General features: G+C 41.2%; 1 protein-coding gene across 17 annotated transcripts in view; it reads left to right on the top strand.

Moving 5' to 3' along the window:
- The window catches only part of TRIP12 (thyroid hormone receptor interactor 12), a 132,737-nt gene extending 120,462 nt beyond the window's left edge, over window positions 1-12,275 (top strand). For all 17 annotated transcript variants that reach the window (XM_045517427.2, XM_074364446.1, XM_074364448.1 and 14 more), the window contains 8 exons: window positions 1,893-2,007; window positions 2,303-2,457; window positions 3,442-3,606; window positions 5,916-6,080; window positions 7,583-7,696; window positions 9,488-9,582; window positions 10,085-10,188; window positions 10,891-12,275. In XM_045517427.2, the coding sequence (XP_045373383.1) occupies window positions 1,893-2,007; window positions 2,303-2,457; window positions 3,442-3,606; window positions 5,916-6,080; window positions 7,583-7,696; window positions 9,488-9,582; window positions 10,085-10,188; window positions 10,891-11,087 (1,110 nt within the window). In that variant the 3' untranslated portion in view covers window positions 11,088-12,275. The remainder of the gene's footprint in view (window positions 1-1,892; window positions 2,008-2,302; window positions 2,458-3,441; window positions 3,607-5,915; window positions 6,081-7,582; window positions 7,697-9,487; window positions 9,583-10,084; window positions 10,189-10,890) is intronic.
- The last annotated feature ends 712 nt before the right edge of the window (window positions 12,276-12,987 follow it).

Below are 12,987 nucleotides of genomic sequence, written 5' to 3'. Positions count from 1 at the left end.
GGAGTGGGAAGAGATAAATTGGGAGTTCAAGATTGGCAGATACTGACTAACATATAAAATAGATTAACAGCAAGTTCATACTGTATAGCACAGGGGACTAGATTCAATTCAAGGCTGTAGTAACTTATGATGATAATATGAAAATGAATATATATATATATGTATATATTCATGTATGACTGAAGCATTATGCTGTACACCAGAAATGGACACAACATTGTAAACTGACTGTACTTCAATAAAATATGTATACATATACAAAAAGAAAAAAGAGCATGATGGGGAGGGGATAGGGCGGCATAAGGTGACATTTGAGCAATAGTCATTACTGTCTAAGGGAAAGACTATCTCTTAAAAGAAAAGAGAAGCAAAAGCCCTGAGGCAGGATTCCAAAGTGGCTGGAGGTAGGAGTCGGGGCTCACATAGCACATGCAGGCTGAGCTAAGGACTTGAGCTTTTGCTTTGAACAAGATGGGAAGCCTTGGGAAGGGGTGGAGGAATGATAGGAACTTGGGTTGTGGAAGGATCACTCACACTGTGAGACTAGGATGTGAGTTGTTGAGAATGCTAGGGCAGAAGACCACTTAGGGGGCTCTAGCATTGGGACCAGATAAGAATGTATCCATGGTAACCAGTTTAGAACATATTTTGAAGGTGGGGCTTACCGTGTTTAACGATGGGTTTTTATGTGGGGCATAAGAAAGAGAAGAGGCGCGGATGGCTCCAAGGTTTGGCTGCAGCATGAGTTGAATGCTGCTTCCAGTTACAGCCGTGAACACCAGCAGAGAGATGGAGGTGGGTCAGGAAATCATCACCAGGTCCAGGCAGGTCTCTGCTTGGAAAGTTACAGTTAACCATTTAGTAAACTACATCTCATCGTGTAAGCTAGTGGGGGTACTTTTTAAAGGTAACTGTGAGAATGGTAAAATAATGCCCATTGTTTGCAAATAATCAGTAAGTGAAATACAGCCTTCTGGACAGGACTAAGCTTATAAACTGTGGTATTAACTTGTCATTAGTTGTATATCTAGTTTATGGTGTGAGCTGATAGGACCTTGATGGAACATGAACTAGGTTGAGATTACTGCCCAGGATCACGTGTCTCATGGAGGAGGGGTTTTATATTCACAGCTGTGCAGTCACCTTTGGAGCTTATTTAAAAATACCGGGCTGTAAACCAGACCTGCCAAGTCAGAATCTTAGGGGCACACTCACCCCACGTGTGTGTGCTGGTCAAGCTCTCGGAGAGCCCAGTGTACCTTGGGTCTTAAGAAGTACTGACACACTCTCTGAAGCCAAGTTAGCCCTGCGGGCGCTGGCGTGGGTTCAGACCTTCCCTTTTCATGTTTTATTCAACAAACCTCTAGCAAATAGTGTGCCCAGGCACTATAAAGGACACAAAGATGAGTTAAGGTTACCCTCAAGTGAAAAATGCAAGCACATAATGAAATTATGGCAGTGTTATGTGATAAGTACTTAAGTAGCCAAAATGTAAGTTCTAAAGGACGGGAGCAAAGGAACTGGGCAGATAAAGAGGCTTCTCAAGAGGAGTGGACATTGAACTGGTTTCAGGTGACAGTTTACCAAAGAGAGAATGGGAAAGGGATCCAGTCCAGATTGTACCTCCTAGTCCCTGAGGGCAAGGTCTGTAGCCATAAGGGTGCTTTTGTCATTACACAGCTTGAAGCGGACAATTAAGGCGTCGGGGCCAAAGGGAGTAGGCAGTAATGGGGTTGCTAGTTCTTGTTCCAGGTGACCAGGACTGAGGGATGCAGTCAGGACAGTCTGATACATCCTGATAAACAGTTGCTGTTAGTATCCACACTGCCAAAAGGTCGGCAGGTTAAAAAAAAAAATTCTAAAGTGTGAAATCTGCTTTTGTTCCTGTGTAGGTTGGCACAGGTCTTGGGCCTACACTGGAGTTTTATGCACTTGTATCTCAGGAACTACAGAGAGCTGACTTGGGTCTCTGGAGAGGGGAAGAAGTAACTCTTAGCAATCCGAAAGGTAATGTTAATCTGTGAGCTCGTTAATGTGCTATTTGGATCAGGTAAAAGGCCCTTAGGATGCATTAAATGTATGTGACTTACTGTAGAGGGCCAGGCGCTCTGACCTAATTTCTTTCCACCTTTGTTTTCTCGTTTATCAAATAAAGGAGGCCCTTCCAGCTCTAGAGGACTTCATTCTGTGATCTGCTATCTGATTTTGAGAATATAAAATGTCTTTAATGTTCATAATTCGCAGATTTTTGTCTTGTTTTGGGAAATAGCACCTGAAGTTTGGTGATTTACTCATTTTATAGGAAGCCAAGAAGGGACCAAGTATATTCAAAACCTCCAAGGCCTGTTTGCGCTTCCCTTTGGTAGGACAGCTAAGCCAGCTCACATCGCAAAGGTTAAGATGAAGTTTCGCTTCCTAGGAAAGTTAATGGCCAAGGCTATCATGGATTTCAGATTGGTAAGTTTAGAATTACTTGCTTTTCTATGATATTTTTTTTGTACCTGTGTTCTATGACAGTACCTTAATCCCCTGCACTTTATGCTGTATTTTAAAACAGTGCTTCATAAACCTTAATGTGCATATGAATTGCTTGGAGAATTTGTTTTAAAAGCCAGTTTTGATTCAGCAGTTCATGGGTGAGGCCCAAGTTTCCAAATTTTCTCACCAGCATCCAGGTGATACTTAAGTACCAGTCTGTGGACCATTCCTTTAGTAAAGGGCTCAGAGAATCAGGCAACGTTAGGGGTGGTTTTAATTACGTATTTTTTTAAGTGTTTGACATTAGATTTTTAATTCAGTAGGAAAGCATGAACATGTACTTAAAGTAAATTTCCATTAGAGTGCAGTAGTAAAAATTACCCAAGAAATTAGTATTTACAGAGGTTTGAATATTTCTGGATTTTTCTTCATTTTCTCTTATATTTTCTGAGATACTCTGTCAGTATGTATAAGATATTTTCATTTGATGTCAAATTCACAAGCTTACAATCCTCATGTTGCTGAAAAATGGACTATTAATCCGTTACTTTAGAAGTTCCATTTTTTATTTTAATGATAATTATTGGATCTTTTAAATTCTTGCTGCCAGATATGCAATAATCCAAACTAAAGTGGAATTGAATTTCCTTGGCCCAAAATAGAGTAAGATTCCACCAGGCATCTCTTGGTGTTGCGGTCCTTATGGAGAGTATATGACCATCGTTGAAAACTTCCTTTTTAGGGTCAGTGTTTAGATAGGATTCTTCAGTGTCCTAAATTTTTCACAATATCAGGGCCTCAAATTGAGTTTAAATGGGAGAAACAGTAATGAGAGAGAACATTCCTGCATATGTTTTTTTCCCTGGAGATTCCTTGTCCTTTTAAGGTGAACTCTTAAAGTGTCACTAGAGGCAATTCTGGAAGCTTAGTGTGACTGTTACAATATTTGCATCTCCCTTTTAGGTGGACCTTCCCCTGGGCTTACCTTTTTATAAATGGATGCTGCGGCAGGAAACTTCGCTGACATCACATGATTTGTTTGACATTGACCCAGTTGTAGCCAGATCGGTGTATCACCTAGAAGACATTGTCAGGCAGAAGAAAAGACTTGAACAAGATAAATCCCAGGTAAGGGAGGAGGGTATAGCTCAAGTGGTCCTGGGTTCAGTCTCCAGTACCTCCAATTAAGAAAAAAAAAAATTCTCAGGTAGGTTTAAAAAATGAGAAAATAGTCACATGGGTCAGTTTCTTACTGTAGGAAGGGCTTTAAGTGCTTTGTATTGGTCTAGTTACTGTTCTATATTAGAAGAGTTCAGATTTTCCTCATAATAACTGAAACATACGATTTTACACTGGGTAAGATGACCTATAATAACAACAGGTGATGAACAAATAGCTTGATTAGCAAATAAAATACACGCCTAACAAAACCACAGGGCTCTTGCTTATCACATTTTACATGGACATTGTGTATCTGGGCAGATCCTGAGTTCTTTTAGTGAGCATTTGAATCAATAATGCTGTGCTCAAGACAGATTGATTTTTCTGGAAAGATGGCTTAATTTAGGAACAGTCCATTTGTTTCTAGAGAGATCTCAGGAAGATATTTTTAAAGGTCAATACTGGGTGTCTATTTCTTCCTAACACATGTTGAGGTTTCTCTGTTAGAGCTCATGGATCTTGAGTAATTTATATCATTAGTGTATATTCTTTATATATTAACAAAATTTAAAATTATTTGATTCAGTCTGAGAGAATTAGTGGTTCTGTATCTGACAATGGAAGAAAACAAAGTTGTGTTAAAAAAACAGTGGCGTATGGTCTTCATACTAGGGCAGGTGACGTGGTCCAGTGTTAAACCATCTCTCATTTTATAAATTGTGTAAGGTAAGAGTAAAGTTCTGTAGCTCGTGCAATTGCCACTTCTCTTAATAAGGTGGAGAGGAGCTTATAGTAGATGAGGTTTTAAAATACCATTTTATCAGAGAAGATGATGATTTGTAGGAAAATTAATTTTTCATATTGGTGATTTGGGGGGAAATGTTTATTAAGAGAAATTGGTGTTTACAGGGGTCAAGTCCATCTTTTTCATATAAGATCTATTGTCTTAGGGTTTTTAGAGCCAGTTAGGTTTACGCTTAACCAGCTTTGTAAATACTAAACTACATAATCTTATTTAAGATGATCTTTTACATAAATAATGCACCCCACCCCCACCCCCAAATGGAACTAAGGTACAACGCATGACACTGTGCCAAGGGCCTCATGTAAATTCACTTAGTCTGCTGTGAGATTTGTCTGTTTCTGTTACCCCTGCTTTACACACAAGAGACCCCAGGCAGGTGGTTTGAGTCGCCCACCCAGGGGCCCGTGTCTAGAACGTGGGGGGCTGGAGGGCAAGCCGAGGCTGTGTGCCCTCTGCAGCCTGCGCTCTTAGACCTCCATCTCCAATAACGCTGCCCCCTCTTCTGCGTTTTGCATTACCTGGAATCCTAAGCAGCAGTTTCCTCTGTAAGAACTTACTGGTAACTAGGACTTAGTCTTTTTTTGTCCAGATGACTGATTTTCTGCACCTTGACTGCTTAGCCTCTCGGAACGTCACACACAGAGGCATCTTCAGTTCAGAAATTCATTTACCCTCTTCCTCCTGTACTGGACACTCCCATTTTCAGATACAATTTGCAGTTTTGTATGTTGGTCTTCGATTCTTAGTCTAAAAGAAATAATGTTTTATGTAAGCCGTTCATAATCTTAAGCATTTTAAAAAGTGAATAATACAGCTGTTTTTAACATTTGTCTTTAGAGTAGGACTTGACTTTTCTTAGGGATTTGTTGGAACCTTTTTCATCGCATTGTTGCTGTGTGAATACAAGTTTGTTCATGCTAGGCCTACAGTAATTGCAGAGTCTCCAGGTATTCCTTAGACTAGAGCTTGCAGAGGAAAAGATTACTTACTTTCACTAGATAGCGCACCATTTGTGTTTACAGTTTCTTCCCTGTGTTGCATTACTCAGTATTTGCTCTGTACGTGTATTGGATTCATTAAGATTAGCCTAGAGTTTATAAAAAGTTTATCCGGCTCTAGAGACTAGACTCTTAAATTGACCATTATGCAAACTCTTATGTCCTGTGAAATCTAATTGAATATGGTCAGATTGAGTAGTAGCAAACATCTCATTATGGAGGAACACGCAAGCAGTCTTATTTTCTCATATTAAAATAGTTGGATTCTCAAGCATTTAAGATTATTGCCTATGTGATCTCACTGACTTATTTTTGTGTAGATTGTGTCAGAAAAAGAAAAAAAAATATGCTGCAAAAGCAGGCTATGAACTAAGGAACCCAGAAAATTGATGAGCATACCTTTTATTTTGTAAACACAGATGGAATTGAGTGGATTGTTGTGTTTGACAGCCCCTCCCCTCTCCTTTTTTTAGACCAAAGAGAGTCTACAATATGCATTAGAGACCCTGACTATGAACGGCTGCTCAGTTGAAGATCTAGGATTGGACTTCACTCTGCCAGGGTTCCCTAACATCGAGCTGAAGAAAGGAGGGAAGGACATACCCGTCACCATCCACAACCTAGAGGAGTACCTCAGAGTACGTAGGGCGGCGGGGCTGGCCTGGGTGGACGGCTGGCAGGGAGAGGGAGTGGACGGTCCCGTGAAGCCCAGGCGTGTGTCCCGTGGCCGCCCGCACATACTCTGTGAGACCTTTGACACCGGGACCACTGCATGACGTCCGCTTGTCCAGGCCTTAGCTCCTGTTTGCTCCTGAGAGAACATGTCCTGTAGTTCACAATCCCTTATGTGACTTCGAACTCTGTCTTCCAAGTTTGAATACTATCTGGCAACATCACATTTTGTTAGTTTAAGAAGAAGCCAGTGAAAAGGGGCCATCACTTGTGTTCCCACTCACCTGCACTTCTACCTTTCTGTCAGTCCACCTAACTTGACCCAGTTGCCTTAAACGCTCGAGGTATGTGCGCACGTGCACACACTTATGGGTTTCATGAGGCCTTTCATGGTTCTTGACTGCTTGTTAAATTTAGGAAAAACAATTTTGTGTTGAATACAAATTATACTTTGAATTACAACGTATATATAAGTCTTTATTATCACTAATTTTGGAAAAGTTTTTTTGGTTTATGACTGACACTGAATGAAAAGAACACTGGGTTCAAGCCAAACGCCATGTGTACCTGACCTGCTTTTCCTCTAACTTACTGTAGAATTTTAGGTAGAACTTCTGAAAATGTTCAGCTCTGGTCTCCTCAGTTTGAGAGAGGGAAGGATCTCACGTACTATTTAGTCTGCCTGACAGTCTGCCTAATAGCTCTGCGATTCGTTGAAAGGTCAGCAGGACTGTGTTCTTGTACCGCCTGCTTTGAGAAAGCTCACCTTCCATCTAACTGGTAAATGATGAGTTAACTCCAGATTAAGGTTCTCTGGAACTGATTTGTAATAATGCTTGTTTCACTGTCAACAAAACACTGTTGTTTTCATTTTTATCTCAGTAGGTCCTCTGTTCCTGACCCCAAAGGGTTGGTCAGTTATTGATGACTAGGAGATGTTGGACCAATAACAAATGCTTCCTCATACCCCTCAGTTTCACGTTACTGCCTTCCACAGTTTCTTTATCTAACTGAAGGCACATACTGCTGAATTGTTGGGTTTTAAGAATTTGGTAGTACTTAGAACTGAAAATTGCACATTAAAAATTAAAAGCAGGTACCAGTTGGTAATTGTGCCTCTTGAACCATTATCTTTAATTCTCAGTAACAATTTTTTCTTTTGGGAAAGTCTCATCTGCTTCTCATCTGGTAAGGTAACATGTAGCTCTATACCGTAGAGATTTTACGTAAATGAATTTTTGAAACACACTAAATATAAATGTATCTGGTGTTTTTTACTTTTTCTTATTGGCAAGCCCCTGGATTAGAAGTTGACCTGAATGATCTCTTATGCAGTTTTCTGGGAGATATTTTAAAGACTGTTTTTTAAGTGCTGAGGAAGGATGTATTCACTGTACTTTGCCAAATACCAAATGGGAAAGAAATTTGAAATATTGTCACAGGTTTTAAAAGACTTTTCTTTTTGCAGCTGGTTATATTCTGGGCACTAAATGAAGGTGTTTCCAGGCAATTTGATTCATTCAGAGATGGATTTGAATCAGTCTTTCCCCTCAGTCATCTTCAGTACTTCTATCCGGAAGAAGTGAGTAGTCTATGTGTAAAGAAATGGTTGTTTCTAGTTCTGTACCTATGATTTATATCTTTGTGGGTTATCTCTATGTTGTTTAGTCAGAGATCTCATTGTTGCAAACAAACAAAAAGGTGGGGGGTTGGGAGCAAGAGGGTGGCTGTGAAAGAGAAGATCATCTCCTAGCAAGGAAGAATATTAAATACAAATTTCATATTTTGTATTAGATAAATATTAAATATACTGTAAATAGTAGAGCATGGGGTCTGTGTGGGATTAAGCATAGCATCCTTGTCCACTGGCCCTCGGTGCTCCTGGGGGAGAGGGGACTTAGGCTTCTGTCCCCTGGGGGCTGCAGGGAGAGCCGTGGGCCCCAAGTCCTGAACCGGGGAGGCTGCACTTGCTATTTTTAAACTCAGCTTTCTGGGTTGGACGAGACATTAGTTGTTTTATGATGGAGGTTAGTCCTTGACGTTTTAAGGAAATGTTGCAAATTATCTAATTGCCAGAATCACAGAGAACACTTATGAGAGTGGAATAAATGAGCTATGCATGGTTTTTCCTGGCCATCTTTATAAGTGCAACAAGAATCTCAAAGAACTACTCTCTGATAGTGAGATGTCAAAGAAAGGGTCTAGAAGATGTTAGGTTTCTCCAGGTTGGAAACCTTTCTGTTTCTTTTTTGAATGCTAGCTTTAGACTACACATTTATTTCTGGCTGAATCTGGAAATCTTTGAATGACTTATCATTTTAATCCCAAGTATTGTTTTCACGTCCACTTTGATTTGGTACTTAGTGACACGTGTCAGTGTCACCTGGAATTGTCTCAGCAGGTGTTGCTTTTGGAATTAGATGCTGGTCGCCACTACTTAGCTGTGTGGCTTTATCCAAGTTGTTGTGTCTGCTCTGACCGGCCCATTTAGAAAACGGGCACAATCTCTGTTACTGAACCAGACACATGAAGTGCCTGACAGTGAGTGGCAGCGTAGTAGACACCAGACTTCATGTCCTGAGTGGATTTTCTGTGTGTGGTCGCTCCGCAAATGGGCGGTTAACCAGGGAAAAGGTAATTTAATTTGAAACAGATGTTAGGTTTTCCAAGGACGCACGAACATTTCTTGCTTTCTGATACTTGTTCTCTAATGGCTAGCTTGGTCCAGACAGCCCGGAGAACCACGTGGCACGGAAGTGCCTTTCTTTACAGTGTGAAAACCTACTCCTTTGCCGTGTCTCAGTCCAGCTTTCTTCTCCCACTTCTCTCTCCAGCTCAGTATTCTCTATCTTGGCTCCCATTATTGTGTGCCCTTGTGTTTCTGAAAGGCAGGATTTATAAAATCTCCCTGGTTAGAAGTAGATTATCAAGTTAAAGCCTCTAAAGAAATGACAAGAATTAAGAAAACGTATCAGGGGTTTGTCTCAGGTATGTTTTGTTTCAGATTAAAGGCTCCTCTAGGACCTTGTTCCTGCAGATGGACAGGGCACGTGTTAATGTGCAACCAAAGAGGGGAAGGAATCTACAAATCTGTTAGAAGAGCGCATCACATAAAGCGTGCGAAGCAGAAGTTTGGGGGCTTGCTTGCTTGCTTTCTTATTTATTTATTTTAATGGAGGCACTGGGGATTGAACCCAGGACCTGGTGCATGCTAAGCGTGCACTCTACTGCTGAGCTATATTCTCCCCCAGAAGTTTTTGGACTTCTGTAGACCTTCGGATCGCACGCCACAAAACAGAGCATGTGGTGTGCACTGTCACTCAGCTGTGCAGCTGTGTCGTTAGTAATTTGTGGCCCTTGTTTCAACACACAGCTGGACCAGCTCCTGTGCGGCAGTAAAGCGGACACTTGGGATGCAAAGACGCTGATGGAATGCTGCAGGCCAGACCACGGTTATACGCATGACAGGTACTCCCTGGGGCTGCCAGTTGTCCAGTTTATATTGAAGAATTTGGTGATAACTGTGTGTGTGCGTGTGTAGACAAACTTTTAGCTTTGTTTACTTATTAAAGGAGGCTTTCTGATATTTTGGCTTCATTTCTCTCAAGACTATAACTTTAGGACCCAAAGGGTTTGGGGAGGTTTTTTCTCAAGTATTTTTGTGAAAATGGGCAGGCGGTGGGGAGCAGGGGAGGAAAAGCAGGTAATCCTGGGGTGACCCCATAGCCCGTTTTTATGTGCAGTAAAATGGAAATATCTGTACGATCCCAGACAACAAGTCGTATTCATTACAACTGTAATCATTCCATTTGAATTCCAACTGTAACAACAGAAACAAATTTGATTTGAGTGCATTATAATGTGAATTCATATGTAATCATATTTACATTTGATAGTCTACCTAATTGCGAGCGTCACACTGTTATGTTAATATGATGAAATAATTTTGGTGTATTTATTTCTGTTGTAGTCGGGCTGTGAAGTTCTTGTTTGAGATTCTCAGTAGTTTTGATAATGAGCAGCAGAGGTTATTTCTCCAGTTTGTGACAGGTAGCCCAAGATTGCCTGTTGGAGGTGGGTATGCTGTTGATTTATTGTTGCTATGGGGGTGTGTGGAGGGGTGTGTGTGAGACAGAGAGAGAAACTTCAGTACCAATAGCAGGATACGGTTTATTTGACTTACAATTCCTCTTCGTTGTTGCAATATCTTAATGTTCCTAAGTTCTCAGTTTTGCAGTGTATTAAGAGCTGTCACTGGCAAGGAGATTCATAGGGATTGTCTTAAACACATCAGTAACGTACATGCAGTGCGGCTTGCAGCTCTACATGAAAGTCAAATTCTCAGTCATTTGTATATTATTAACCCTTAGATGACTTAAATGAGAAGGTATTCAGAAGTCCGTCTTTTCCAGAAATGAATCCTAATATGAGTTGAATTGGTACTCTGTTTTAAAAGCAAAGGAAAGCATAAAGAACTATTTGCCTCCATGTTATTCAGTGACTCTGGTGGTAAATAAAGCAGGTACCAGGTCCCATACACTCGGTGTGTCTTGAACGTGCAGATTTGATTGCCAAGCAAGAGAGAAGACCTGCGTGTGGTAACTTTGCAAGCAGAGCGGTGTCATGTATTCTGATGGTTGATAAGAAAGGGTGTCCACACTTGTGATTCCAGACCAGTTCTCCTCATGGATAACAGCCTGTTTTCTCTGAGCTCGCTGGCAGGCGCCCTGTAAACTTACCAAGTTGCTTGGTCCTTCTTCCCTCCCTCTTAATCAGGCTTCCGGAGCTTGAATCCACCTCTGACAATTGTCCGGAAGACATTTGAATCAACGGAAAACCCAGATGACTTCCTGCCCTCTGTAATGACCTGTGTGAACTACCTTAAGTTGCCGGACTATTCAAGCCTTGAGATCATGCGGGAGAAGCTGTTGATGGCCGCGCGGGAGGGGCAGCAGTCCTTCCATCTCTCCTGATCACAGCGAGCCACGCGGTGTCTGCCTGTTACAGCAAAAGAGAAAAATCATGATTTCTTTTCTAAATGTATCACCTGAGTCAAGGAAACATGTTACGCCTTCTTGTTGTAGGAAAAACGGCTTGCAGATTACAAAAGAGACACTTGGTTCATATTCATTAATGGCCCCATGGACTTAAAGTGATCCGGCCCTAAAACATTGTTGTGATGAGGTTTCTTTAGCAAGTTCTTGTTTAAATTATCATTTATTTGATGAGTGAAGTTTTTAACTTGCTTTGCTGTGTGAAATTTACAAAAGGGATGTTTTCCAGGCTGAAACAATAAATGTCGCTGTGCAGTTTAATTCTGGGCTGTGTGTATCCATCTAGCTAAGTCTGCAGTTTTGTTTCCTCCAAAGACAACTCTTGTACATAAGTACAGAAATTCAAACTCACGTGTATTTGACAAATACAGTTTGGTAGGTTAGCTCCACGTGCTTTTCACTCCCTTCAGTTTCCCGCCCTGGTCCCTGTCCTGTCTGTGCGGTTCACACCGTCTTTGTATACGATACCCACAGTTGGTACATTTCCATTCGCCATGAGCTTTTGTTCCGTGTCCTCTCTCAAATTAAGATATAATTTAAAATTCATGGAATTGAAATATATTATCAGTATAATTCAGCCTTTGTAACTAGGTAGCCTTTTCTTATAGCTTAGTTTTAATATAGTTGTAGGGTATTACCGGCCTCCCACCCGTGACACACGAGGACTGTTTACATGGCGATTCCGGCAACAGCCACCCCTGGAGTGGAGACGGGGGAGCTCATTCATTTCTTTTGTGTAGGTCAACAGGTCTCCAGCTTGGGCTGGCCAGTATTTATTATCCTATGGCCAGAACATTTGGAATTAATGTACGGTTTTAAATGAAATTAGCAGCTTTCATTCCCTATCAGAGTTAAAAAAAAAAAGTTTTTCTCCCTTGTTCTGGTTTTAAGTTTTTGTTCATCGTCTTCTTTCATTTTTCCACCCTCCTCTTCCCCTGCTGCCAGTGCTCACTTGGGACAAACAGCTCAGCCTTTGTCTCGACACAGATAAAAGCACCTGTAAGCAATGCTCTGTCCAGTTGTTTTATGTGCTGATTTCTCAAATCTGCAATAATTCATCAGGTTGATGTTTTTACCTGAAAATAAATAAAGTTTGCTTCACCTTTTTGTTTATAGTTCTGTGCTGTATGCAAAACTTGGATTGTAGAGATGTCTCAGAGCAAGCGGACCACCACGTCTCCATGATTTTGCGTCATGGCTGACGCGCTATTCAAAGAATTTCTAATAGCAACTTGAAGAGCATAAAATATGGAAAGAAAATGGGAGGAGATTCCTTCCTTCCTAAGGTTCAAAATTAAGCCTGTTGCATAGACTTGAGAGAATTTCCATAATTCATCTTTCTGAAAATGAGAGATGAGCTCCTTGTTTTGCTTTGTTTTGTTTTATTGGACTTTGAGAAATCAATTTTCTTTTGTTTGCTGTTCCAGAGTCTTGTGGATGTAGAGACCCCTTTGTTCCCTATTCCACCACCTAGAAGAAACTCAGCGGCTTGTTTAATTTAGATTCCTGTGTCGCTTTGCACTTAAATGGCCTTAAACGAGCAGCCCGTGACCCTGTTGCGTGGACTGCAGCCGGGAGGGGCGCTGGCGCGTGTCTCCCTGGTCCTTGCAGAGGCCCTGGCAAGTGAGCCGCTTCACGTTGAGAAGGGAGTTGGGTTTCTGCAGTTCTAACCTTGACAGCCTAGGAGCTGTGCAGTTGAATCAAGCGAAACTACTGTTAATGAGCCAGTTGGTTTTAAACTGTTCTGACACCTTTTTACGAACTAAGCACAAAAGACTTTTGCCTAAACATGACATTTTGTTTCTCATTTTTAAAAGGG

Source organism: Camelus bactrianus, chromosome 5 (genome assembly GCF_048773025.1).
Source record: "Camelus bactrianus isolate YW-2024 breed Bactrian camel chromosome 5, ASM4877302v1, whole genome shotgun sequence".
Classification (NCBI taxonomy): domain Eukaryota; kingdom Metazoa; phylum Chordata; class Mammalia; order Artiodactyla; family Camelidae; genus Camelus; species Camelus bactrianus.
Note: the sequence above shows the minus strand (reverse complement) of the source record. Positions and strands in the feature narration are given on the sequence as shown.